The sequence below is a fragment of the Furipterus horrens genome, unplaced genomic scaffold (assembly GCF_987537825.1).
Source record: "Furipterus horrens unplaced genomic scaffold, mFurHor1.1.pri manual_scaffold_3, whole genome shotgun sequence".
Lineage (NCBI taxonomy): Eukaryota > Metazoa > Chordata > Mammalia > Chiroptera > Furipteridae > Furipterus > Furipterus horrens.
Genome location: NW_028327173.1, coordinates 160,201,112 through 160,228,854, shown reverse-complemented (window position 1 = coordinate 160,228,854; position 27,743 = coordinate 160,201,112). Strand labels below are relative to the sequence as shown.

Below are 27,743 nucleotides of genomic sequence, written 5' to 3'. Positions count from 1 at the left end.
AATTATATATATATATGTGCGTGTGTGTATATATATACACACATACAGTAGTCCCTCTCGATATTGCAGTTCACTTATCACATCCTCACTGTATCGTGGGATTTTTAAAAATATGATATTTAATTACTTATTGCAGATTTTTCACTATATCATGGGATCTTGTGGTACTGTATATGTATGTTGCTAAAGTTATGTAGGTTTAAGAGTGTAGAATATGTTTAAGAACCTAAGTAGTGTGTTTATAAAAGTATGGAAAAGGTTAATAAGGGAGTGGGAAAGCTTACTAAGGGACGGGGAACAGTTTATAAGTGTTTGGGAACGGTTTATAAAGCCTTAAAATATATATAAATACTAAAATAAATATAAGGTTCCTACTTTGTGGATTTTCACCTATGGCGGGGGGTCTAGAACATAATACCCATGGTAAGTGAGGGAGTACTATATATATAAAATGTTCCTTATTCTAAACTAACAAATAATAATGAAGCTGTACAGGGCCTTAAAATAAAATATTGCCTCTTCTTCCCTGCCCCCATCAACTCCAAGATGGGGTGGAGGGTGGGGTTTAAAAGAAAGAATTATGCCCTGGCTGGAGTGGCTCAGTGGATTGAGTGCCGGCCTGCGAAAACAAAGGGTCGCAGGTTCGATTCCTGATCAGAGCACATGCCTGGGTTGCAGGCCAGGCCCCCAGTTGGGGTGTGCAAGAGGCAACCACAGACTGATGTTACTTTCCCTCTCTTTCTCCCTCCCTTCACCTCTCTCTAAAAATAAATAAAATCTATAAAAAGACATTATATTTAAATGAGTAAGAACTAAAGAAAGTATGTTTGAAAGCAGCCACTTTATTCCTCTAAGGAATGCTACTATATACTATCAATTAATAATGGAAATGCTGATGCTAAAGAATAGATGCTTAAAGCAGGAATAACCAATTCAGTACTCAGAATGAGGCAAAATACACTTACATTGTCTACTGTTAAAACCTCACTACATTTTTCCTAACTATAAATCTGATGATGGTCTAGCCTTAAGAATTTAAGTTATAACCAACTGCAGAATTTAAGAAACAAATTACCATCTGATGTTCGACGATTATTATCCTTTATCCAATTTTTGCCAAGAAATTACTTTCTTTCCTTACCAAATTATTAGTGTTAATTCCACATAACTACTCTCAAAATATTAATCTTAAAATAATGGAAAGATTAGTAAATATTAATGTTCTTATTAGATTGGACATCTAAATAGAAAAATTTTCAGTGGCTTTTAGAAAATGTGTGCTTACCAAAAACACATACGTGCACATATACATATACCTACCTATACACATATTCATGGTTCAATCTCTGATAATTCATTGAGCTGAAAATTAACACTTTGTGTATTTTTGTATGTATCTTATAAATTGAATTAAAAATCTAGCACTTACACGAAATTACTAGCAACATTTACTTACTATTGCTTCCTCAGCTTGTCGAACCAGATCAGCTGTTTTTGCCTCCAATTCTGCGTTTAAACGCCTAAAGGCAGAAAATAATTTACTAATTAGGATGTACTAAAGATTCTAACAAAAATACAAGTAATTAAATTTCAGTAACTACACTTCAGCTAAGCAACAAATTCCAAAATAAACACATTTTATTCTAAAATTAACATAACTATTAGAACACTTATCTCCAACTCCCCATGATTCCTTTCTTTTTTTTGTTTCTTTTTTTATGGTAGAAATTCAAACAGTGTAACTCCTGGCCTCTCTCTGACCCTCACTTCAGGTGGAATAATTTCTTTAGGAAGGATAAACTCAATTCCATGCTCCACCTTCTTGGGATGAACTATAGTATATACATACTATATACTATATTTGTTTTCCCATAACAAATAGAAGATAGATGTTTATCTCTTTATAATTAGTGCCTTAAATGGATATAAAATACTCTGATAGTTGAAGTTAACATAATATTAATCTATTACTATTGTTAGTTCAAGTCCCTTTTTCACTTTTAAAGTAACACTGTAATAAACATATTCAAAAGCATGTAACTTTTTTTTTTCTATTCATAGAATAAAATAAAAAAATTTTCTAGACCATCAAGGATCTTTTGAAGTTATATGAAGAAAACATGTTGAGCAACTTTTAAAATGAGATTTTTTGTTGTTTGTTTTTATTAGGTATGTGATTCAGAAGTAACACAAACCACCTGCAACACCAATTCTGCCTCCCCCCAAAAAATCAGTAACATATCCGTTCTTAAAATAGTCCAATGTTTTAGGAAATATTTTTATATTTTGATAGTTAATCAAAAGAAAACTACCTAATAAAGACTTGAGGTTCCATATAAGATAGAATTATCTGAGGTTTCACATTTCCCTAACAAGAACTATCAGAAGCTTCTGGTCAATATAGTAGACCAAGATGACTCAGAAGGCTTTTCTTCTGCTCAGAACCAATGGAAATACTGGATATAATATAATGAAGGATATATTGCTAAGTTCAAACTCAGGCAAGAGAAATACCTTGGCACCAAAAATAAAGCAGCAACTAAATGTGAGGGCAGTTAACAGGAACAGAAGACAAAACAGCTTAACACCTAAAAAATGATGCATGTGTGGGAGTCATGAAGAGCCACACCTGTTAAACACAAACAAAAACACTAACCATAACCTTAGGTGAGCAGAAATGAAACTATAGCCAGAGGTGAAAAAGAATTTCTTGTGAGTAGTGAGAACATAGAGGAATGTAGTCCAAGTTCATCTCACTCAGATGGTAGAGAGATTTTATAACAAAACTTTAATATAGAAAGTTGGCCAGTGAAAAACTGGTAAGCTAAATGCAAAACCACACTTAAGGACATTTACTCATCTATAACATATACAACCCCCTCAGAAAGTAAACCCTGCTAAAGATGACTCCACAAAGATAACAAATGGCATGAAGAAATGAGTCACCAAAAGGGAGATTCGGCAGATGCAACAAAATTTGTACAAGAACTGAAGATAATAAAACAATCTTAAAAAGATTTTTAAATAAGCATTTTTCACTTAAGAAAAAACCAAAGCAAGAATAGAAACCATTAGGTAAGAATCAGACATTATTAGAAAAGAACGCTGAATATGGAAAAGAACCAAATAGAAATTACCTAAATGAAAACAGTCAAAGAAATTTAAAGTTCAAAGTCAATGCATAAGTTGAACAACAGAATGAACTGAAGGAGGAATAAATGAATTAGAAGACAGATATGAGGAAATCACCTAAAAGGAGGTAGAGAAACAAGGTTAAAAGTATGAAGGAAAGATTAACATTCATTAAAGACAGACTATATGACAAAGACAGACTTATATCTACCTAATAGAAGGTAAAGAAGGAAATCCCAGATAAGGAGGGAATGTCAATATTTGAAGACATATGCTGAGAATTTTCCAGAAACAAAGAAAGAGATGGATTTCCAACAGAATTAAGAAAACTAATGCACATCTGTACACACTATAGTGAGATGGCAGAACTGCAAAGACCAAGAGAGTATCCTTTAAACCACCAAAGCAAATATTTAATAAGAACAGATAGTTACCAGCATGATTGTCTAAAAAGCTGACAAGTACATGACTCATCAACATCTCTACATTCCAACGGACATTGAAATGGTATCTCTAATGAACTGTGGGGAGAAAAATACTGGCCATCTCGAATTCTATGTTCATATGTTCAGCTAAACTGTCTTTGAAGAATAAGTAAGAAATTTTTCAGAAAAGACTGGAGGCTTTAAGACTCAAATTTTCACTTCAGGAAGAAAAAAATTAAACCTGGAAAAAGAAAGAATCATGGTGAGCAAAGAAATTAGAAAACATAATGATAAATCTAAATTAGTACAGGCTATAAAAATATCAGGCAGGGATATTCAGAACAAAAGGAAGTAAAATATCTAGTATCTAACTGACAGGCCGGTGGAAACCAAGTTAAAGCATTATAAGGTCTTTCCAAACCAGTAAAAGAAAAATAAACAAAATATAAACTCATTCAATAGAAAAGATGGAACAACAACAACAAAAAAGCATAGTAAATACAAAACACAAAAAATATTATGGCCAAAACAACTTCAAATTAACCAACAAAATAATATAAATAAATTCACTTATTAGAAGGCAGAAATTATCAGATACAATATAAGGAATACTCTCTTACAGCTAAATGACATACAAGGTTTGACTATAAAGGAATGAATAAAGATATAACAGACACTACATAATAATGAAAGGAATAATTCATCTCTAGAGAATTTAAATAAATCAAATAATATATCCTCCAAACAAATAATGAACACAATTACATTAATAATCATTCTTCAAACATAGTTATAGTTGATTTCAGCACATCTCTTAACAGAAACCATTGCAGCTACTAGGGAAAAAAGGATGGTATACTTATGGACATAAAAATTAATTAGCTTGATCTAACAGTTGGTCAAAAATAGTAATATACTATCAAAGAATATTATTAAAAAGTGAGCATGTATTGTATTTAATCACAACTAAGTTTCAATACATTTTTGAAAAATCAATGTTATATACATTCTGACTATAGTGCAATTAAAATAAAATTAAAACAAGAAAAAATCATGTTTAGAAACAAAAAACACACTCTTTAAATAACCTATATGAAAATCATAAAATATTTAAAAATATTAAATTAGCACAAAAGAAATAGATGTCAAAACAGGTCCTGCAATACAGAGAAAGTTGGAGAGAAATTTACAGAAATTAAATGTATTTATTAAAAAATAAGAAAGACAAAACTAATAAAAAAAAGAAAAAATAAATCCACCACAATTAGAAGAGATAGAAATAATAAAGATAAGACTAATGAAAAAATTTTAAAAATACAAATTAGCAATAAAACCAAAAGCTAATTCTCTGAAAAGAGCAATAAAATATATAGACAACATTGGCAAGTCCCCAAAAGGTTGTATACTGGGTTACAGAGACAACCAAGATTTAAGAAATAAGTGATAATTAGAATAAATTTATTCTAATATATTTTAAAACACATTAAATGGACACTTTTCTAGAAAACTATCAAATAACCAAAATTTATTCTAGAAGCAACAATTATTAAAGAAACTAAATTGATAAGGGGAAAAAAGCCCACACCAGTCTGTTTCACAATTTTAATCAAAGAGCAGCAGATGATCCCTGATAACAAAAAGCTCCCAAGAACAGAATTTTTCTAAAACAGGAATAAGATTCACTTTATAAGGAAAATACTGGTATCAAAACCAGAAAGGAAAAGAACTAGAAAAAAAGTGAAACACCAATTTTATTTTTGTTCATAGATGTAAAAAAAACCTACATAAAATGAAAGCAACATATTTAGCAGTCTTTAAAAGAAAAACTTTTTAAATCTGCCTTTGTAGTTCAGTATATTAAAACATTAAACAAGAGGATGAAAAAAACATTTCATCTCCTAAATTAATTTGGAGAAAAAAGTTTTGATAAAATTTAACATTCATTCAAAGTAGGAATTAAGGGAAACAGCATCCTTAAGCCTGATAAAAGAAATCTACCAAAATTCTATAGCAAACTCCAACACAGTGATAAGTTATTAAAAGTGGGCTCCTTAAAAATCATAAACAAGATAAAGATGCTCACCACTTTTTCTATTCCATACTGAACTGCAGGATCTAACCACATCAAGAAAAAAGGTACATGAGAAAGTATAAAGGGAGAAAACAATGATAATTTGCATATAACTGTGTTTATGAAAAATCCAAGGGACTCTACAGAATGAATAAAAGTTAAGCAGAGAGGTTGATGGAGACTCAGATATGGAGCCAGCCTGCCAGCTCTGTGGGGGAAGGGCTCAGAAAAGGAACAAAAGCCTCTGCCAGCACTACTGTCTGAGAGAAAGCTGCCCCTCCAGGTCTTGCCCTGATGCCAAACACTTCAGTGTGACTGGTGCCTTTTTAGCACTCTGCTGCTCCAGCACTGGTACTTGGAGTGAATCCAACTCTTTCGGTCCCAAGAAGTAAATGCAGGTGTGTTGCAGCTCTGAAGCAAGGTCTGAACCAATACAATCTATTCTATTCTGCTGGTTTTATGGATATCATCAGCAAGACCAGAAATAATTTCTGTCTGATCTATAATACCAAGGGTTGCTTTGCTGTTCATTATATTATAGCTGAGGAGGCCACATACAAGTTTGCAGAGTGAGAAAGATCTTTGTGGGCCCAAAGGAATCTCTCCTCTGGTTACTCATGATGCTCACTCCACTCTGATTTCCTCATCAATGTGAATGACACAATTCAGATTGATTGGAAACTGTATGGTGGTAACCAGAGGTGCTAACCTGGGAAGAACTGGTGTGATCACCAAGAGACAGAAACATTCTGATTCTTTTAATATGGTTCATGTGAAAGATATCAAAGGCAATAAATAGCTTTGCCACTCAGCTCTCCAATATCTTTATTATTGGCAAAGACAATTTCTCTTCACCATGGAAAAAGGTATCTGCCTCACTACTGCTGAAGATAGAGACAAGAGACTGGCAATCAAAATGAGCAGTGGATAAAATAATCTATAGGTGATATAATTGGAAAAGTTTTTTTAACTTAATTAAAAATACAGGATGAGAATAAAATAGTCCATCTAACAACCACAGAATACACATCCTTCTCAAGCTCACATGGAACATTTGCTAACATAGATCATATTGTAGTCCATAAAATACACCCTATAATTTTAAAAGAGTAGAAATCATATAAAGTATGTTCACATACCATAACTGAATTTAATTAGAAATCAAAAACAGAAAGACAACTAGAAAATTGCTAAATATTTGAAGATTAAACAAAAAAAATCCTTATAAGTAACTCATAGGTCAAAAGATAAAGGGAATCTAAAAATATTTTTAACTAAATGAAAATACAATGGGTAAAAATGTGTGGGATACAGTAAAAGCAAAGCTTAGAAGGAAATTTGTAACATTAAATGCATGTATTAGAAAAGAAAGATCTAAAACCCGCAATCTAAGCTTCCATTTTAGAAAACCAGAAAATGAAGAACAATTTAAGCCTAAAGGAAGTAGAGGTAATAAAAATTGGAGCAGAAATCAATGACATTTAAAACAAAAACAATAGAGAAAATCAATGAAACCAAAGCTAATTCTTTGAAAAGACAAAAAAAATTATAAAATTCTAGCCAGGTTAACCAAGAAAAAAAGAGAGAACACACAAAATACTAATATTACAAATTAAAGAGAAGCCATCACTGTTGATCCCATGGACTATAGGATAATGAAGGAGTACTATGAACAACTTGTGCCCACAAATGTGATTAACTTAGATGAAATAAGTCAAGTCCTTGAGAGATACAAACTATCAAATTCACACATGGAGAAATAGATAATATGAAGAGGCATATATCAAAAAGTAATTACATCAATAATTATAAAACTTCCAAAGCAGAAAGCGCAAGACCCAGACGCTTTTAACTGGTGTACTGTACCAAATATTTAAGAAGGAAATGATACCAATACTCTACAATCTCTTCCAGAAACTAGAAGCAGAAGGAACATTTTCTAACTAATTCTATGAGGCCAGAATAAAGGTAATACCAAAACCAGAAAAAGACATTACAAGAAACTAAAACTACAGATGAGTATCTCTCATGAAATAGATGCAAAGATCCTTAATAAAATATTAGTAAATAAAATCCAACAATGTATAAAGTATTATATACCACAATGAAACAGGATTTATTCCAGGTATGTAAGGCTCATTTGACATTCAAAATCAATTAATGCAATCATCACATTAACAAACTAAAAAAATATGATCATATAAATTGATGCAGAAAAAGTATTTGAAAAAAAAGCCAATATTCATTCATTATTTTTTGAAAACCTCCAAGAGAGGATTGTAAGAAGCTTTTGCCTGGTTTTCCCCAGACTTCCCACCATGCACCATTTCCTACTGCTTTTGCTTTGTAACCTTTCACTCTAACAACTGACAGCTATGATACAACTTAAAAAAAAAAGTTAAGCAGACCTGATGACCTATATTTATGTAGACAGGTGTTAGGATCAATATACAAAAATCAATGTTCCAATACATCTAGCCAATTAGGAAATATAATAGGAAAAAAAGCCATTAATTATAGCAATAAAAACTATAAGGAACAATGTGAAAAGTACATATGCAAGACTTTTATGTAGTAATATGATCAAATACTATTAACAGACACCAAAATACCCATGTGTAAATAGAAATGTACCATATTTATGGAAGATTCAATAGCATCAAAATGTAAGTTCTTTGCAAATTAATCTATAAATACAATGTAAATGACATTTATAGGCAGGGGGTTGGGGAGGTGGGGGGTGGTGTGGAGGTTTGCCCTACCAGTTATCAAGACCAATTAAAACAGATGTCACATAATATTATTGTTTAGCTCTCTGGTTGTATGATATACACATGAAACTTGGAAAATTTATTGATTTCAATAATCAACATGTTCCTTAGTCTATCCTCGTAGTGATTGTTTCCTCCAATTCTGGATTGAAACCCCTGGGAAGTCCTGTGTTCAGCTGATTGAAAAGACATCATAATATGCTTAACATCAAAACAACGTGTAGCAAAATACTGTGTTATGAACTTGTATTCTTGCCTATAAAAATGGCCAAAGACAAATACCATATGATTTCACTTATATGTTGGAATCTAAAAATGAGAGAGAGAAAACAAAGCAAAACAAAAATAAACTCATAGATGCAAAAAATAGATAATAGAGGGGTAAGGGTTGGGAGAGGGAGTAATTAAGACTTACAGTAGTGATCACTATGTAGTATATACAAATACTGAATTATAATATCGGACACCTAATATATATATAATGTATACCAATTTTATCACAATAAAAAATGGCCATTTTGCTCTTCTCCATGGTGCAGAAATGATCTACAAGTTTCAGTCAGAGCTTGAAACTACTATTGTAATGCCTCCAATTTGTACACTGCAGAGTACAGGTTACAGAACAAGTTAACACTTGGGTGCCTTTACCACAAAACAACTTTTGCTAAAATAGAACAGCTCCTGTAGATGCCTGCCTTTAAGCAGGACCATATTACTAAAGACAGCCAGAGCCAGGTGCAAAATATACCCTTCAATAAACAAATGAATTGACCTAATCAATACAGGTAGTTAATGCTATCTGGTGTATGGTGATGGAAATAACTTTTAGGTTGAGCACAGCAGATTCAGAATTGTGTATGGACAACAGATCTGTTTCTTAAGTCCAGTCTTAAACTGGAATAGACCCATTTCATCAAATAGGAATAATTATATTCCTACAGTTATGGCAAGGGGGCATGTGTCTCATTCATCTAAAGAGAGTCGTCGTCGGCGGCAGCCGTCCGTCTCGAGAGACGATGGTGTAGCTTCTTAAGAGTCTATCTGCACTGTCGAGAATGGCTGTGCAGTCCGACTCGGGAGTGACACGGTATCTGTCTCCTCCCATGTTGAATCGACATCTTGCGATGACGCTGGAGTGTCCTCTCCAGTGGAGCTGAAGCTACAGAGCCTGGGCAGGGTGATATGGAGGGTCTGCTGTTGCCCATGCAGCAGAGCCCCCCTCTCTTCGCAGCTGAAGGGTCCAAGGGAAAGACGGAGTCAATACAGCTTGGCTTCAGGTGCGCCGCAGGAGTTGCCGGTGTTGACTACAACGTCAAACCGCCTTAGGGACTCCGGCTCCGGATTTTCTGTCGGGGTTTACTCCCTTAGCCTTTCCCTTGAAGAGGTATGCCGCAAGGCAGCGGAGGTTTTTTGGAGTCAGAGTTTTCCTTCTCTGTCTAAAGAGAGTACATATCAGTTTTAACTTTAAATATATTTTAATTTTAAGTACAGATTATATGGTAACTCTGTTTAACAGCTTAAAGAACTGCTGGAATGTGATCCAAATTTAAATTAGTTACTTTAAAAAGAAAGTGAACTGCTAAAAATATAATTTTTGTTGTAAGGGTATATACAATGAAAAAATACCTTGGACGTTGGACCTTGTGGAACTCATCATCCAGTGGAGGAAAAAGACAGAAAGTAAACTAACAAATGAATTTATTGTAAGGTTATGCTAAACGCAAAGAAAAAATTAATAAGACAATAAAAAAAGAGTAACAGAGGAGCCTATTTAGCATAGTCAAAGAAGGCCACTCTGAGCATTACACGGAGCAGGCATGCGTGACTGCCTTCAAGGAGAGCTAAGGGAAAAGCTTGAGGACCTGAAAGGTCAAGTAGACTGGAGAGCTGTAGGCATAAGAGAGAGCACAAGATCAAACAAGGCGCAGGAGCCAGATCTGACAGAGCTTTCGAAGTTCAACATGAAACCACTGCAAAGTTTTAGGCAAGGGAATGACCTGATCAAATAAAATGATTACTCTTGGCATCTGTGTGAAAACTGGGGTGGGGTGGGGGGGTGAAGAGTGAAATCATCCAAGAATGAAAGCACGTGTTGTCAGCATAGTTTATTACGCTGAACAGATATTTTAAAAAAAAGGAAATCCTTCTCTCGGCTCCACCACATGTGGACAAGAAAAGTAATTCCAAATGCCCTGAGAGATAAGCTTTCAATTTAGAAACCAAGCCTAAAAGTAATTTACAGACGTTAACTCTAGGAACTTGAATTACATGGAATTCTTTAACCAAGAAACTGAACTAATCGTGGCAGTTCTTGCTATCAAAACCATGTTTAGCAGTATCATCTTACTAACGAACACATTTGCTTGGGTGAAATTAAATTTTCACTCACTTTAAACACCTAGGACGAAGGCGAGCTCAAGTTAAAAAGACAGAAGAGAATGCTGGGCAGTGAGTGGTCCCAAAAATCCAATCACCATAAAAAGTACTTGTAAGCAGCCTCACTCAGGCGAAAGAAAGAAGGAAAAGGTGAGCCGCCAAATTTCTTACTTATATTCTTCCTCCTGGGCGAGGAAGTCTCGTCGAGGTGTAGCAGGTTGCTGAACGCGTGGCGGCAGTGGCGTCCCTGAAGCGGTCCGTCTCTGTAAAAGAGACGGAGACTTTCTGACCCAGAGTTAAAGAGGTTCGGCGTCCCCTGCCGCCACCACCACCACCACCACCCGAGACACTCCTCCCCCCGCGCCCCAATCCTATTCACGACCCAGGAGTTTGGGGTTACACGGACCCTGACCCCAAGACCTCGCCCCGCCATCTTTCGTGACCAAGACGCCGTTACCGAGGCAACGGCGTAACTTACCGCGAGATCTACCTCATCTCGGGCATCCTGAAGCCCCCGGCTATGCCTTCACTCCCTCCCGCGCCCTTAAACAGGAGCCGCAGGGGCTGGGCGGAGCCTGAGGGCGGGGGGGGCGGGGGTGCGGCGCGCACCTCTCGGCCTCTCTTTTCCCCAGCGTGAAGAGCAATTAAGAACTGCGGCCTCCAATATGAGGGGCCGAGGTGCTGCGTTGACTTATAAATTCTTAAGTGGTGGGGCAGTGATGGGGCAGTGGGGTGAGGGGAGGGTTAACAGTGATGGGACTGTTACAGAACCCCAGCCTCTGCTGTCCTATAACAGCTGTGGGGTCTGATTGCCTGCTGCCATGAAGCGTGACTCCCAATACAGAAGTTTGGTGGAAAAGGAAAGGGGGTTCATTTAAAAGTTTTACAGATTCAGAATAACATCAGGTTTCTACTGTGGTCCCACTCCCTTTAAAATACCCCAAAACACTTAAAACACTTAGTAGTGCCTCTCTGCCAAAGCAGGCCAATTACAGAATACGCCAGTCAGAGGTACCAGACCTCCTGGCAGACTCTCAAAACCACGTGGCTTCTCCTTACACCCCAGATCTCTCCCCCTCTCTCCCTAGTTCCCTCACCCTCCCTCATCCTCCCTCTCTCTCCCCCTCCCTCCCTCTCCCTCCCTCCCTCTCCCTCTTCTCTCTCTGCCTGCATTTATTGTAAATGCTGACCCAGAGCACCATACAATATTGTTAAGCAGTGTCCTTTCCGTAGGTCTCAAGTTCCAAGAGTCCAGATAGAGTTCGAGTCTGCAAGGCAGAGTCCTTCATGGCTTCAGCAGGCACCATCAAAGCATTACTACACCTGCTTTTTTTTTAGCCTAGGCTGCATGGCTGGATCCTGACTACAAACTGCATGACTGTTCGCTCCTCCTCATATGGCTGCTACAACGTGCTGATCGGGGACTCAAATGTTGGAAAATTTTAGTTTCAAGTAACAGCGCATGAGCTTACTAACCAATGTATGTAAAAAGCTATCGTTTGAGGAACTGGAGGTATGACCCACCTTGATTCCAGGAAACCATAAGCAGTTCCACCTTTGTGCCTCAGGAGGACTGCAAGCACTCAAGCTGGCATCCAAGCCATTGTACTCCAGGGTGACCACCGCGGAGGACACAGGGACCACCCAGGACACAGATGAAAGGACACTGTAGCTTTTATCCAATTCAACTTTTCCCTGAATTCCAACCCCCATACCTACTCTTTTCCTTATAAAAGGGCCCATTTTATACTGGAATTTAAGACAGTCTATTAGGGTACAAACCCGTTGTCTTCTCAGGCTGCCAACCATCTGAATAAAGCTCCCATAAAGACTCAATCCCTGTCTCTGCTTATTGGGTCTGGTAGATGACAGGCAGCATGGGCACTGGCTTTTCCAGTTTCAATGCTCCTACAACAAGGCACATTTCCAACATGTTCCTCTTCTCAAGGCTGCCCGCCCTTCTTTTAAATCCTGGAAGTCACATACACCTTTTGCCAAGGCAGTAGCACAGCTATTATCTAGCTATCAGCTTGCCATCAATATGCAAAGTACCTTAAAAGCAGTATCTCCTCCTCCATCCCCGAAACCATGGACTGTGGGAACGTTGGGGATCCCACCCCTGTTCGGTAGTTTCAGTTATATAGTGTATAAATTTGTTAAAACTCAACAAATTGTATACTTAAATGGTATTTTATTGTAGATGAGTAATACTTCAATACACTTTACTTTTTAGAAAGACAAAAAGATAAATAAGTGAATTCTTAAGTTGGCATGGAGGAGTTTCAACCAAAGAATGCAGGGCCATTTCCTTGGGGGCGGGGGGGGGGGGCGCTATTCAGATTTTCTATTTATTCCTGTATCAGTTTTGGTACATTGTCTGTTTTCCAAAGAATTTGTCCTTTTCCCTTTAGTTGTTGAATGTAGTTGGCTTAAGTTATTCATATGTTCTCTTATTTTTTTAATATGCTTTATTGATTATGCTGTTACAGTTGTCCCAATTTCTTTTCCCTTTGTTCCCCTCCACCCAGTGACATCCCCACCTCCAGTTGTCCCCATCCTTAGTCCATGCCCATTGGTTGTGCATATAGTTCTTCTCAACCTCTTCCTATCTACTACACTCCCTCCTACTATGCTTCTTAATTCCTGTACCATCTCCCTCCCTTTCCCCCCTTTCTCCTCCCTGCTGACCTCCCCCCATAATGTTCCCCATACCTATAATTCTTTTCCCATTCTCATTGCCTACTTAGTTTGCCTTTGTTTCGATTCCCTAGCTTCTGTTGTTGGTTGTTGTGATACAGTTTTCATTTTAATGTTCTTAGTTTTTATCCTCCTTCTCCTAAACAAGTCCCCTTAACATTTCATGTAACAGTGGTTTGGATCTGAGAACTCCTTCAGTTTTACTTGGTCCCAGAAGGACTTTCTCTGCCCTTCTATTCTGAATGACAGCTTCGCTGGATAAAGTAATCATGGCAGTAAGTTTTTACTTTTCATTAACTTGAATATTTCTTGCCAGTCCCTTCTTGCCTGCAGAGTTTCTTTTGAGAAATCAGCTGATAGTCTTATTGGGACCCCTTTGTACGTAATTCTCTTCTCTCTTGCTGCTTTTAAGATTCTCTCTTTATCCTTAATTTTTGACATTTTGATTATAATATGTCTTGGTGTGTTTCTCCCTGAATCCAGTTTTTTTGGAACTCTCTGTGTTTCCTGGACCTGTAAGTCTATTTCCTTCCCCAAGTTAGGGAAGTTCTGTTTCATTATTTTTTCACATAATTTTTCAATTTCTAGTTCTTCTTTACCTTCTGGTAACCCTATGATTTGGATGATGGCCTGCTAATAGCTGTCCCATAGGTTTCTGAGCCTCTCCTCATTTTCCTCACTTTTCGTTTCCTCTTTCTGCACTGGTTGACTGTTTGTTCCTCCCCTATGTTCCGATTTGTTGATTTGATCCCTGGTTTTCTTGCCCTCACCATTAGTTTTGTATGTGTTTTGTTCATTTCAGCAGGACTAGCCTTCATTTCTTCCCTGTCTTGTTTAAGATCTGCTGTTAGGTCTGTAATAACTTTTATAACCATGGCTCTGAACTGTGGCTCAGAAAGATTTTCTATTTCCTGCTTCGTTAGATTAGAAATTTGCTGTCTGGTCAGCTGCGTCACTGGGATCTCTATCATGATCTGTGCCATCCTGACAGTTTTGTGTTTACCTTTGCTTCCTGGGCAGGGCTGTCACACCTCCTATGCTATAGCAGGCGGAACCCCATGCAGTCGTCACAACCGGGCGACCCATCTCACCACGCTGTGGCATTTTCTGCAGGGATGGGGGTCCAAGATGGATTCCTGCCATTCACTCTCCGCTGAGAGACCGGGAGCCTCCTCCTCCATCCCCACCCCCTCCAGCCCTCACAGTCCAAGGCAATGGAGGTCTGCCTTTCCCAGCTTTGGAATCATAAGCTGACAGGTCTGGTCTGCAGTTGGGGGTGCTCCTCAGGAGCTTCTCGCCTCCCCTTAAATACGAATGTCTGTGCTTACCGCTGTCCTGCCACCATCACTGCTGCTGCCGCAGACAGCACAGCTTGACCTCTCCTCCCTGGCTTCACCCCTCCTACCTGTCCAGATGAGCACCACTTCTTTATAACTTTATACGTTGGACTTTCATTTATTTTCTGGAACTTCTGGTTATTGTTGGTTTAGCAATAGTTGTATTCCTCCTTAGTTATGGAGGGAGAGGGAGTGTGTCAATCTAGGCCTCCATCTTGACTGGAAGTCTCCTGTGTTTGTCTGCTTCCATGTCCCAGGCAGAGCTGTCACTCTTGTTACGTTGTAAGGAGTGTAGCCTTAGGGATTCGTCAGTACAGGGCGACCTGTTTCATCACGTTGTGGCGCTGTCTGTGGGGAGGTGTCTGAGAAGGAAAAATGCCACTTGCCCAGCACTCGCCCCTTTTCCAGGCACTTCTCCCACTTCCGCACCAGACTGGCACCCCTCTAGCTGTTGCCCTGGCCATCGTTCCCAGAGTGGGTGGGTCTGCGGACACTCTAGGTCTGTGGGGGCTCTTTAAACAAGCAGATTCTGCTGAGAGACTGGCAGTTTCTGCCTCCATCCCAACCCTCACTGGTTTGTACAGTCAAAAGCAACGAGGCTTGATTTTCTCCAGTGCTGGGACAGTGAGCTGCTCTGGTGAGGAGCTGGGAACGCTCCCCAGGTGTCCCTCCTGACTTTTTAAAACTTTTAACTGCACTTTCTGCTGACCTGCTGCTGTTGCCACTGCTGCCACCACCACACCGTATTGTCTTCGCCCACGCTCTGCCCCTCCTACCGGTCTGAATGAGTATTTCTTCTTTATATCTTTGTTTGCTGGACCTCCATGCACTTTGATTTTCTGGAACTTCTGGTTGTTTCTAGTTTTGAGGTAGTTGTATTTCTTCTTAGTTGTGGAGGGAAATGTAGTGTGTCTGTCTATATGCCTCCATCTTTGCTGGAAGTCTGGCAGGTCCATTTCTAATACTCAGTGGGAAGCAAGACAGTAAAGCCCCTACTCTCTTGTGCTTTTCCAAAGTTAGTGGCCAAGCCAACCTCCATTGTTTTGTTTAAAATGAACTCTTCAGTGGAATTCTAAGTTCTGATTTCTCACAATTATTTACAGCATGCATCAGAGCTCAGACTCTCAGGTCATTAGGCCTAAGTTTATGCCTTGGTTGTGCCATTTACTAGCTTGGTAGTTGTTACCAAACAAAAGGGGGCTCTTTTACATGGTGCCTTTGTGTAAAACCCAACAATTAGTGTTGAGAAAAAAAAAAGGTTTTTATTTAAAATATTCCAACCTGGGGGATCGGGGCGGGGTGTGTGTGTGAGCTCTCCTGCTCAGAGCCCTGTTCCTCCACAGGACCCAGCATTCCCCTTGCTCCCCAAAAGGCTATAAGCCAAAAACATGCCCAGAAGTTCTCTATTCCTATCTGTCACCTCTCTCCTTCAGGATCTGAAGTATGAAGTCATCAACCTCCTTATAATAGTACAGGAAAACATGCATGATGTTGCACTGGATCATGGTGAAGTCCAGAAAAGTTCAGAAAGGCCAAGTCTGCAAAGAGGAGTTCTTGGCAGCTTTGAGTCTGCTGAAGCTGGCACAATTAAAGCTGCAGCAGGCCTGCTTTCTTACTAGCCCAGGCCATATGGCCATATACCTATGAACTACAGAGCTGCTCCTTCCTTCTTTCAGACTGCACAGCTTTCTCTCTTTCCCAAACTGCAAGGACTTCCCCCAATGGCTGCCGCCTTATTTTTGAATCCCTGACCGTGGCCTGTGAACAATGGGCAGGGTAACCAGTTCTGACCATTAGCAGAACCTTGCACAGGCCCTGTAAGCTCTTTCATCATCATTCTATGGTCAAAACCCATCCCATCTCCTTGGTGCTTTGGATGGCCCATGGCTATTTGCATAACTAAGATGCTAGCCACCCACCATAGGTATGCAAAGGCATCTTTTAAGAAAAGTGGTTATGTACCACTGAGTCCCATCCCCCATTCCCCAAACCATGTGTTGTGGGGAATTTTGGGGACCCTTTTGTTTTCACACTGTAACATAGTATTGGACAAAAACACTCTATTTCGATTAGCTCATCTGTAAAACAGGAGTAAGAATAGAGCCCATCTCACAGTTGATATGAGGCGTAAATGAAATGTGCTTAGGATTATGCCTGGAACACAGTAAACAGTCAAAAATTCCAGTTTGGGGGAAATAAACTCCAGAGTAAGTCTTCACATTTAGGGTCAACTAATCTTCAGCAAGGGTGCTAAGACCATACAATGGGAAAGAATTTTTCAACAAACAGTGCTAGGGTAAGTAGATGTCCACATGTAAAAGAATGAAGTTGGACCCTTATCTTACACTGTGTACAAAAACTGACTCAAAATGGATCAAAGACCTAACCTTAAGAGCCAAAATTATAAAGCTCTTCAAAGAAAATATAGGTGTAAATTTTCACCATCTTGAATTAGGTAATGATTTATTTGATATGACACCAAAAAGCACAAACAACAAAATTAAAAACATTTGTTGCAAAAGATACCATAAATAAAGTGAAAAGACAGACTATAGAAGGGGAGGAAAATTTTACAAAAATTATATTTGATAAGAAATTTGTGTCTAAAGTATATATAGAGCTACTAAATCTCAAAAATAAAAAGATAAACCAAGTAATTTGGGGGCAAGAAACCCACATAGGCATTATTCCAAAGATATATAAATAGCCAAAAACACATGGGAGGTTTCTCAATATCATTAGTCTTCAAGGAAATCAAAATCAAAATCACAGTGAGATACTACTTCCTCCCACTAAGATGACTATACAGTAATCAAAAAGATAGACAATAACAAATGTTGGAGAGGATATGGAGAAATTCACACCTTTATATATGGTTGATGGGAATATTAAATTATGCAGGCACTGTGGAAAAAAGAGGTAATTCCTCAAAAGTTTACACATAAAGTTACAACATGATCCAGCAACCCATCCCTAGGTTAATACCTAAGAAAAATGAAAACATTCCCCACACAAAAAGTGTACACAAATGTTTATAGCAACATTGTTCAGAATTGCCAAAATGGGAAAATAACCAATCATAAACTGTAATGGGTAAATAAAAAGTGGTATATACATACAATAGAATATTATTCAGCAAATAAAGAAATAAAGTACTGACAATACTACTATATAAATGAACCTTAAAAACATGCTGAACCACAACCAAGACTACTCTATCCAGCAAAGCTATTATTCAGAACGGAAAGGCAGAGAAAGTGCTTCCCAGACAAGGTAAAGATGGAGGAGTTCATCATCACCAAGCCATTATTATATGAAATGTTAAAGGGATTTATTTAAGAAAAAGGAGATCAAGACTATGAACATTAAAATGAAAACAGTATCACAACTATCAACAACAGAAGCTGGGGAATGGAAACAAAGGCAAACTAAGCAGACAACTAGAGTGGGAACAGAATCATAGGTATGGGGAGCATGTGGGGGGAAGTCACTGGGAGGGGGATGGAGGGAGAAGGAGGGAAATGGTGCAGGAATTAAGAAGTATAGTAGGAGTGTGCAGAATGGACAGGGTGGTGTTGAGAAGAGCTTTATGCATGACCCATGGACATGGACGAAGGCTGCTGGAGGAGGGGATTGCTGGGTGGAGGGGAGGAAAGGGAAAAGATATTGGGACAACTATAACAGCATAATCAAAACATATAAAAAATGCTATATGAAAGAATTCACAAAAAAGCACATATTCCATTCAAATATGACTCCATATTATATAAAATGTCCAGGACAGGCAAATCTATAGAAACAGACATTAAATTTTAGTTGCCTAGCTCTGGCAGTTGATGGGGACTGACTAAGTGGTTGCCAGGAGGTTTTTTTGAGGGGGGTGAGGGAGAGTTAATGAAAATATTCTAAAATTGTGTTAATGGTTGCACAACTCTGTGAATATGTTGTACAAAAAGCCAATGAATAGTACACTTTACATGGGTGAATTTTAGGTTTGTGAAAGACATCGATCAAATTGTTTCAACATTAAAAATAAATTATTAAAATGAAAAAGTCAAGAGATATAGAAAAGTACAACATTCTAATGCTATTAAAAAGAAAGCTGGAGTAACTATTTTAATTACAAACAAAGATTATTTCAGAACAAGGAAAATTATCAGTGACAAAGAGGAGGATTATGTAATGATAAGCAGGTCAATTCTCCAAAAAGACATAACAATTCTTTATGTGAATGCACCTAAAAATGAGTGTCAAAATGCATGAGGCAAACCCTGATAGGAAGGCAAAAAATATATAAATAAGTCCACTAATGTATTTGGAGACTTCCACACCCCTCTTTCAGTAATTGATAGTTTAAGCAAACAGATAATCAGTAAGGATATAATCATCCTGAACAGGACTATCAACTTGATCTAATTGACATTTAGCAAATACTGTACCCAACAACAGCAAAATACACGTTTTTCTCAAGGTCACATGGAACATTCCACCAAGATACATTAATAAATTTAAAAGAATCAAAATTATGTTCATTTTTTCAGGCTGCTATAACAAAATACCACAAACTAGGTAGCTTAACAGAAAATAAACATATTGTCTCAGTTTTGGAGGCTAGAAGTCTAAAATCAGTGTTGGCAGGGACATGTTCCCCTTTAAACCTGTAGGGAAAAATCTTACCCTGTCTCTTCCTAGCTTCTGGTGCTGTCACTCCTTGGTGTTCCTCGGCTTGCAGCTGCATCATTTCAATTTCTGCCTCTATAATCAACATAGTGTTCTCCCTGTGTGTCTCTACCTTTACATTTATTCTCATAAAAACTCCAATCAATTGGCTTAGGACCCTGATTTCATATCAGTTTCAGTCTATTGATAGTGATGCTATTGGATAGGAATGACTAGGGGCACTCACTTGGGCTCTTACTACCTGTGGCCAGCCCCCATAAACATTCCCCTCCATCCCTCCTCCCCAGCCATTTCCACAACCAGAGCCAGCATTGTGGCTGGACTGGACCTTGTGGTTCTTACTGTGATGGCAAGATGCACCTCAGCAACAATCATCAAGGAACTCTGATAAGACAAGGTTTATTATTCACAAGTCCTGAAGGAAAGATACATGGCAAGTCCAATGGCCTCACAGAGAGGTTCCAGGTAGAGAGACAAAGCACAACCTTGGGTTCTCCTTTAATGGAGTCAAGGTTGGGGTGCCTAGGGTTTTTTAGGTTCACTTTTTGTTGGTGAATTTTAAAATTCAGGAATTAGGTTGCAGGATGAAAAACAGTAGTCTCTCAAACAGTTATGTAGGTTATTAAAGGCTTTCTAAAAGGAGAACTTCATGAATGGGGGAGGACTGGCTCCTTAACTAGTTGTTTAGCTAGTAGCTGTGTCACCCAGCTAGCAATGAGTTTACCAGTAGTCCCTCTCTATAATGCAGTTCACTTATCGCAGCGTCACTGTATTGCAGGATTTTAAAAAATATTATATTTAATTATTTATCATGAATTTTTCACTATATCGCGGGATTTTGCGGTACTGTATATGTATGTTGTTAAAGTTATGTAGGTTTAAGAGTGTAGAATAAATGTAAGGTTCCTACTTCGTGGGGGTGTCTAGAACATAATACCTGCGATAAGTGAGGGAATACTGTATCCAAGATGGATGGCTTTGAAATGGATGCTCCAGCAACCAAAAGCTTAATAGCAGGAATTTATATTACAATAAAAGCACATTGCCAGGCACTTACTCACTCTACTGATTTCATCCTAACTTGTTTATATCTGCAAAGACCCTATTTCCAAGTAAGGTCATATTCACAGATGGGGGTGGTAGTGGTTTAAGACTTCAACATAAACAGTATTCCCTCACTTATTGTGGGTATTACATTCTAGACCCCTCCACGAAGTAGGAACCTTACATTTATTCTACACTCTTAAACCTACGTAACTTTAACAACATACGTATACAGTACTGCAAATCCTGTTGCGCGCAGCCTCCGCGGAGGCTGCGCGCAACGAGGAGGCGGTCCAGAAAAGATCGAGGCGGAAGCAGCGTCAGCAGCAGCAACAACAGCCATCTGCCTTCACCTGTACCAAGTGCGGCAGGGATTGTCACTCCCGAATCGGACTGCACAGCCATTCTCGGCAGTGCAGATAGACTCTCGGGAAGCTACGCCATCGTCTCTCGAGACGGACGGCTGCCGACGACGACGACCGCAAATCCTGTGATATAGTGAAAAATCGGTGACAAATAATTAAATATAACATTTTTTTAAATCCTGCAAAACAGTGAGGCCACGATAAGTGAACTGCGATATAGAGAGGGACTATTGTATTTGGAGGGGCACAATTCAACCTATAACAGAAATCATACAAACTATGTTCTCAGGCCACAGTGGAATTAAACTCTAAATCAATAACAGAAAAATAGCTGGAAAAATTCCAAAATATTTGGAGATTAAACATACCCTTCTAAATTATACATGGGTCAAAGAAAACGTCTCAAGAGAAATTTAAAAACATTTTGAATTAAATGAAAATACAACTTTTTAAACCTTGAGGGATGCAGTGAAAGCAGTGCTTAGACAAGAGTGCTTAGCATTAAGTGCATATATTAAAAAAGAAGTAAATCTAAATCAACAATCTAATGTTCCCCCTTAGGCAATGAGAGAAAGAAGAGCAATTTAAGCTTAAAGAGAGCAAAAGAACAGAAATAAAATGTTATATATATATATATATAATATTATACAAATTATAATATATACAATACATATGCATATATATGCATTACTGAACTTAAAGGAAGTAGAGAAAATTTCTGTCCTCCTGACATATCGCCTCCAGCTCTTTGCTCCCTCAAGTAAACAAAATTGATTCTTCAAATAGGCAGTTAAGAACTGTGATGTCAGGGTGACCGTAGCCAGGATCCCCACCTCCATACGCATGTATTTTCATTTTCCCAGGTCACCCTCATCTAAGAGAATTTCTTAGCATGTAAGTGTTAACGCTATCACACAGCTCTGGTTTGGCCGAGTGCCACCTCTGTTAACTTCATCTATATATACGAGCCCCTACTGCTCAGGCGGCGCAGATGATTTTGGATCCCATGTCCTCTTCATCCACCTCCATGAGACCAGAAGGCAGATCCTGTTGTTCCTGTCCTCGCTCACTGCCGGAGACTGAAGGCGGATGAACCTCTCTCTGGCCCCTGTTCTCAACAAGCCACTGCGCGAATTGAAAGGCAGATTGGCTGCTGTCCTCGCCCGCTGCTGCGAGAAGAAACTTGGTATGAATTCCCTCTGCAATCCTCCACTGTTGTTTTTTGGTCTCGGCGAATCCAAAGCAGCCCTGCCTGGAGTTGAACTCCTGCCCTACAAGAACAAAGGGACTAACCTGAGAAAATGCCATAAAAGAATTGTACTTAGAAAACAAGGCTTAGGTCAACAGTAATATGATGGTGCTGAGCCTGAGATTCTTGATTTTTCTAAGTTCACTGAAAAAAGCCCATGTAGTTCTAGATTAGTAGAGCCCATGGCTCCTAGCAGAATCAAACACAAACCTTTTTCTGACAAAAAATATTTCTAATTAAGCCCACCAGATTCCTGGGTTAAGATCAAGAAAATATGAGTATATTAACAAAAATGACCAGGAAGCAAGCCATGAGTGAGAAATGAGAAGAAATAATATTTAGAACCCTCACCAAATCAGATATTAAAATTTTATTAGGTGTGAAATATAGAATATCTATGTAGAAAATATTTAAAGAAATAAGGGATAGAATCATAATGATGAGCAAGCAACAGAGACTATCAGAAATGAACAAGCAGATGTGCCAAATAATCAAATGAAGCTTTTAGACATAAAATACGTATTTGTGGAAATGGAAACACTTAGTGGACAGGTTAAATGGCAGATTAGACATAGATAATTTGTAAACTATCTAAGAAAATTAGAGAATGATAAAAATATAAAAAATATGAGAGAGCCCTTGCCAGCTTGGCTCAGTTGGTTGGAGTGTTGTTCTATAACTAAAGGCTCACCAGTTGGATTCCTGGTCAGGGCACATGAACGGGTTGCAGGCTTCATTGGATCCCCAGTGGGGTACATGCAGGAGGCAGCCAAATAAAAAATAAACCTTTAAAAAATAAAATGAAGTGAAAAATGTTAAAGAAATGTCAAACAACTATAGAAATTAGACTTAAAAGGTCTTACATAGAAATATTCAGAAGCAATATTCAAAAGTAAATTGCTTAAAATTTTCCAGAATTTTGAAAAGACACGAATGCACAGATTCAAGAAGCACAAAATATCACAAGGAGGATAAATTTGAAAAGTTATTCTGAGACCTGTCATAAAATTCAAAACATCAAAGAAAAAGAGATCTTTAAAGCAGCCAGAGAGAAATGAGACAGACAACCTACAAAGAAACAATTAGGCTAAAAGCAGATGTTTCAATTGCAACAATGGGAGCCAGAAAACAGTAAAATAATGAGTGAAATCTCAAGATAATAAGCCCCATTATAATGAGAATCTGGATCAAGTATGATTGGTGATTAATTATCTCTTAATCATTATTGATTGGCTGCCTTCTGTCTTGCCCTCATTTTCAAATTGGATGGGATAAACCTTTATCTTCTGAGTGGATGGATTAGAGGACATGGAGGAAAGGGTAAGGCTGGGTGAGGAAAAAGTAAGCACCCTACATTAGGAAACAGGGAAGCAGACGGTGAGTCCTTTATTGCCAATATTTTTCCAGCCCTATCTTCTTTGATTAGACTGACCAAAGTGGTCCCAGGTTGATAGATTTACAAATGCCACTGTAGCCAATGAGATGGGATCCAGAATTGACATTTATTTTGAAGCAGACAACCACCAAGTAGTGCCAGACCACAACCAGGATGAGCAAAGATTTTTATTATAGAATCAGACCACTAGAACTGCTAGCCCATCAGCTAGACAGACTCAGATGACTCATCTCTTTAATTTTCCCAAGAAGCCCACTTTTCTCTTTACACAATTGAAAAAATTTCATCTTAATTAATCTTATAGTGAGGGGATTTTATTATATATTCGAAGTGATTAAAGAAAATAATTTGAGTATAGAACTGTGCACTCACTCACTCTCTAATACTATATTGCAAGAATGAAAGTGAAATAAAGATATCTTCAGATATATACAATCTACAAGATTTACAGCCCACATACTAGTACTAAAGGAACTTCTAAAAGATGTATTTCAGGAAGAAATAAAATAATACCAGAGGAACCCTTTGGGATGCCAGAAGAATGGTAAACAAATAAAATGGTAAACATGTATGTAGGTCTAAATAAATCATTTTTCTAAAATTCCTACTATTAATACTGTCTACATTATGGAGTTTTGGTTGTTTTTAAACGACTGGATGCTCATCAAACTGAGAATAGAATAAAACTTCTTCAACCTGATAAAGAGCATCTCAAAAAACTTACATTTAACATATTTAATGATAAAAAAAAATCAAATGCTTTCCCATTAATATGAGGAACAAGACAGGGATTCCCACTTTCACCACTCTTATTCATAATTATACTGAAGAACCGAAGATTTTATCCTGTGCAATAGGTTATAAATCAATTGATCTTGGAAAGTAGGAAGTAAAATGGTCTCTATCTACATATGACATGATTGCCTATTTGGAAAATTCCAAAGAATCTAATATCTATATATCTATATATATAGATATATAGATATATATATCTATCTCCATGGGACTAATTAGTGAATTTAGCAAAATTTTAAAATACAAGGCCAATATACAAAAAGTAATTGAAGTTCCATATATTAGCAATGAACAATTAGAAATTAAAATTTTAAATGCAGTAGTATTTACAACAGCACCAAGAGAACATGAAATGCTCAGCTATACACATAAATCTACCAAAATTTGTGTGCGAAATCTACATGCTGAAAACTGCAAAACACTGATGAAGGATACAAAGAATTTCAAATAAATGGAAAGATATTCTATGTTTGTGGACTAGGAGACTATATTGTGAAGGTATTAGTTCCCTCCAAACAACATCCCAGCAGGATTTTTGTAGAAATTAGCAAGCCGATTCTAAAATTTATATGGAATGACAAAGGAACTAGGCTAGCTAAAACGATCTTGAAAAAGAAAAATAAGGTTGCAGGACTTACAATACTTTATTTTAAGACTACAGTAATCAATACAGTGTCATACTGACAAAAAAATGTAGACACATGGATCAATGGAAGAGAAGAGAGTTCAGAAGTAAACCCACACATTTTTTTAAAAGGTACAAAAGTGCAAAGACATTCAATGGAGCCAAAGGATAGGCTTTTAAATAAATATTGTTGGAGCAATTATAAATCCATATGAAAGAATTTAACCTTGATCCATATTTCATACCATATAAAAATCAATTTGGCAGTGTCTTATGAAGTTAGACATATAGTTACCATACAACAGAGCAATCTAGGTAGTTACCCAAGACAAATGTAAACATGTAAAACACAAAAGGCTATAATCTATAGTAACAATTTTCAACTGGTGTCCCAAAAATTTTTTAAACGTGCAATAACTGAGTATTTAGTCTGGGGTACTAACCCCTTTTCCCTTAGATTGTCAAATTTAAGAAATGACAGCAGTCAACACAATAATAGCTGTCTAGATTGAATGAATCAAAACTATACCTATTTTTTTGTTGTCAGATGAGCAAAAAATATATTTTTGGTGTGCCACAGAATTTTAGTAATTAGTTTATGTACAAGATGAGATAAAAAGGTTGAAAATAGCTGTACTATATAATTCCATTAATATTAAAGTCTGCAAAAGGCAAACCATAGTGACTGAAAGCAAATTGATGGTTGCATGGAATCGGAGGAGAAAGGAAGGCCTTGACTGGAAAGGGCCACAAGGAACTTTTAGTTGTTGGAAATGTTCTGTATCTTGATTGTGGTGGTGGACACATGACTGTATCTAAATGTCAAAACTCATTAAGCTATACATTTAAAATAAGTGAGTTTCATTGTGTGTAAATTATTCCTCATATGTATCCTGTTTGATTTGTTTGAATCACTTTTCTTTTAAGAGTCATAGATGTCCATTCTTCTCCATACAGTATTTTCTTTTGTACAGTCAAGTGTTGGTAGCATAGCACTTACTAACAGGGCTCTACTATTTTCTCCAGAATTTACTTTCATGATCTGACACCCATTCTGCAAGTTTTTTTTTCCAATTTTTTTTATGTTTTATTGATTATTCTGTTACTGTTGTCCCAATTTCTTTTCCCCTTGCTCCCCTCCACCCAGCAACCCCCCTCCCTCCAGTAGTCCCCCCACTTAGTCCATGTCCATGGGTCATACATAAAGCTCTTCTCAACACCCCCTGTCCATTCTGCACCCTCCTACTATGCTTCTTAATTCCTGCACCATTTCCCTCTCTCCCACTCCTTCCCCTCCCAGTGACCTCCCCCCATATGCTCCCCATACCTATGATTCTGTTCCCACTCTAGTTGTCTGCTTAGTTTGCCTTTGTTTCCATTCCCCAGCTTCTGTTGTTGATAGTTGAGATACTGTTTTCATTTTACTGTTCATAGTCTTGATCTCCTTTTTCTTAAATAAGTTCCTTTAACATTTCATATAATAATGGCTTGGTGATGATGAACTCCTCCACCTTTACCTTGTCTGGGAAGCACTTTCTCTCCCTTTCTGTTCTGAATGATAGTTTTGCTGGATAGAGTAGTCTTGGTTGTAGGGCCTTGCTTTTCATTACTTTGAATATTTTCTGCCAGTCCCTTCTTGCCTTCAAAGTTTCTTTTGAGAAATCATCTGACAGTCTTATAAGTACGCCTTTGTACATAATTCTCCTCTTCTCTCTTGCTGCTTTTAAGATTCTCTCTTTATCCTCAACCCTTGGCAGTTTGATTACGGTGTGTCTTAGTATGGTCCTCCTTGGGTCTAGTTTGTTTGGGACTCCCTGTGCTTCCTGGAACTGTGTGTCCATATCCTTCCCCAAATTAGGGAAGTTTTCCTTCATTATTTTTTCACATAATTTTTCAGTTTCTTGCTCTCCCTCTTCAACTTCTGGCAACCCTATGATTAGGATGTTGGCACGTTTATAGCTGCTGTCCCAGAGGTTTCTAAGCCTCTCCTCATTTTTTAAAGTTTTTATTTCCTCCTTCTGTACTTGTTGACTGTTTCTTCATTATGTTCCAATTTGTTGATTTAACCCTGGTTTCCTTTCCTTCACCACTTGTTTCATATGGATTTTCCTTCATTTCAGCCAGAATAGCCTTCATTCTTTCCCTGTCCTGTTTAATCTTTGCTGTTAAGTCTATGAGCATCCTAATCACCAATGCCTTAAACTGTGCATCTGTTAAGCTATGTCCTCATCCATTAGGCGTGCTAGCTGCTCATTGATTAGTTGTGTCACTGGGACGTTCCTGCTCCCGCGTCTGGGTTGTACTTCTCTGTCTCTTCATCTTTCTGTGTTTGCCTCTGTGATTTGGGAAAGGGCTGTCACACCTCTTATGTTGTAGAGGGCAGAGCCTTAGGTATTCATTAGTGCTGGCAACCAGTTTACCACATTTTGGCGCTGTATGTGGGGGAAGGGTTTGAGAGGGAAAAGCTGCCACTGCTTTTCCAGGCACTTCTTCCCCTTCCATTACTAAGCAAGCTGCCTCCTTTTTGAGACTGGCAGCTTCTTCCTCCGCCCCAGCCCCGACTTGCTTTCACAGTCAGAAGCAATGTGGCTCTATTTTCCCAGGCTCTGGAACTGCAAGCTGTGTGGTCTAGTTTGGGGCTGGGATCGTTTCTCAGGTTTAAACAGTATGACTGTGTTTTTCAACAGGGCTGCTGCTAGTCGCGCGCGCCTGCCGCTCTCCCATGAGCCGCACGGCCTCTAGCCCTGCTGCTGCCAAGCACCGCCCCACAGCCGCAGCCG

The 27,743-nt window shown here is 38.0% G+C and overlaps 1 protein-coding gene and 1 pseudogene across 2 annotated transcripts in view; one reads left to right on the top strand and one right to left on the bottom strand.

Moving 5' to 3' along the window:
* Positions 1 to 11,226, bottom strand: part of TEX9 (testis expressed 9) — a 61,174-nt gene extending 49,948 nt beyond the window's left edge. For both annotated transcript variants that reach the window (XM_090272011.1, XM_090272012.1), the window contains exons 1-3: positions 11,182 to 11,226; positions 10,947 to 11,038; positions 1,457 to 1,520 (exon numbers count right to left, since the gene is read on the bottom strand). In XM_090272011.1, coding sequence (XP_090128137.1) covers positions 1,457 to 1,520; positions 10,947 to 11,038; positions 11,182 to 11,208 — 183 coding nt within the window. In that variant the 5' untranslated portion in view covers positions 11,209 to 11,226. The remainder of the gene's footprint in view (positions 1 to 1,456; positions 1,521 to 10,946; positions 11,039 to 11,181) is intronic.
* Positions 1,197 to 6,559, top strand: LOC150016540 (small ribosomal subunit protein eS4-like; annotated as a pseudogene).
* Positions 11,227 to 27,743: the final 16,517 nt, after the last annotated feature.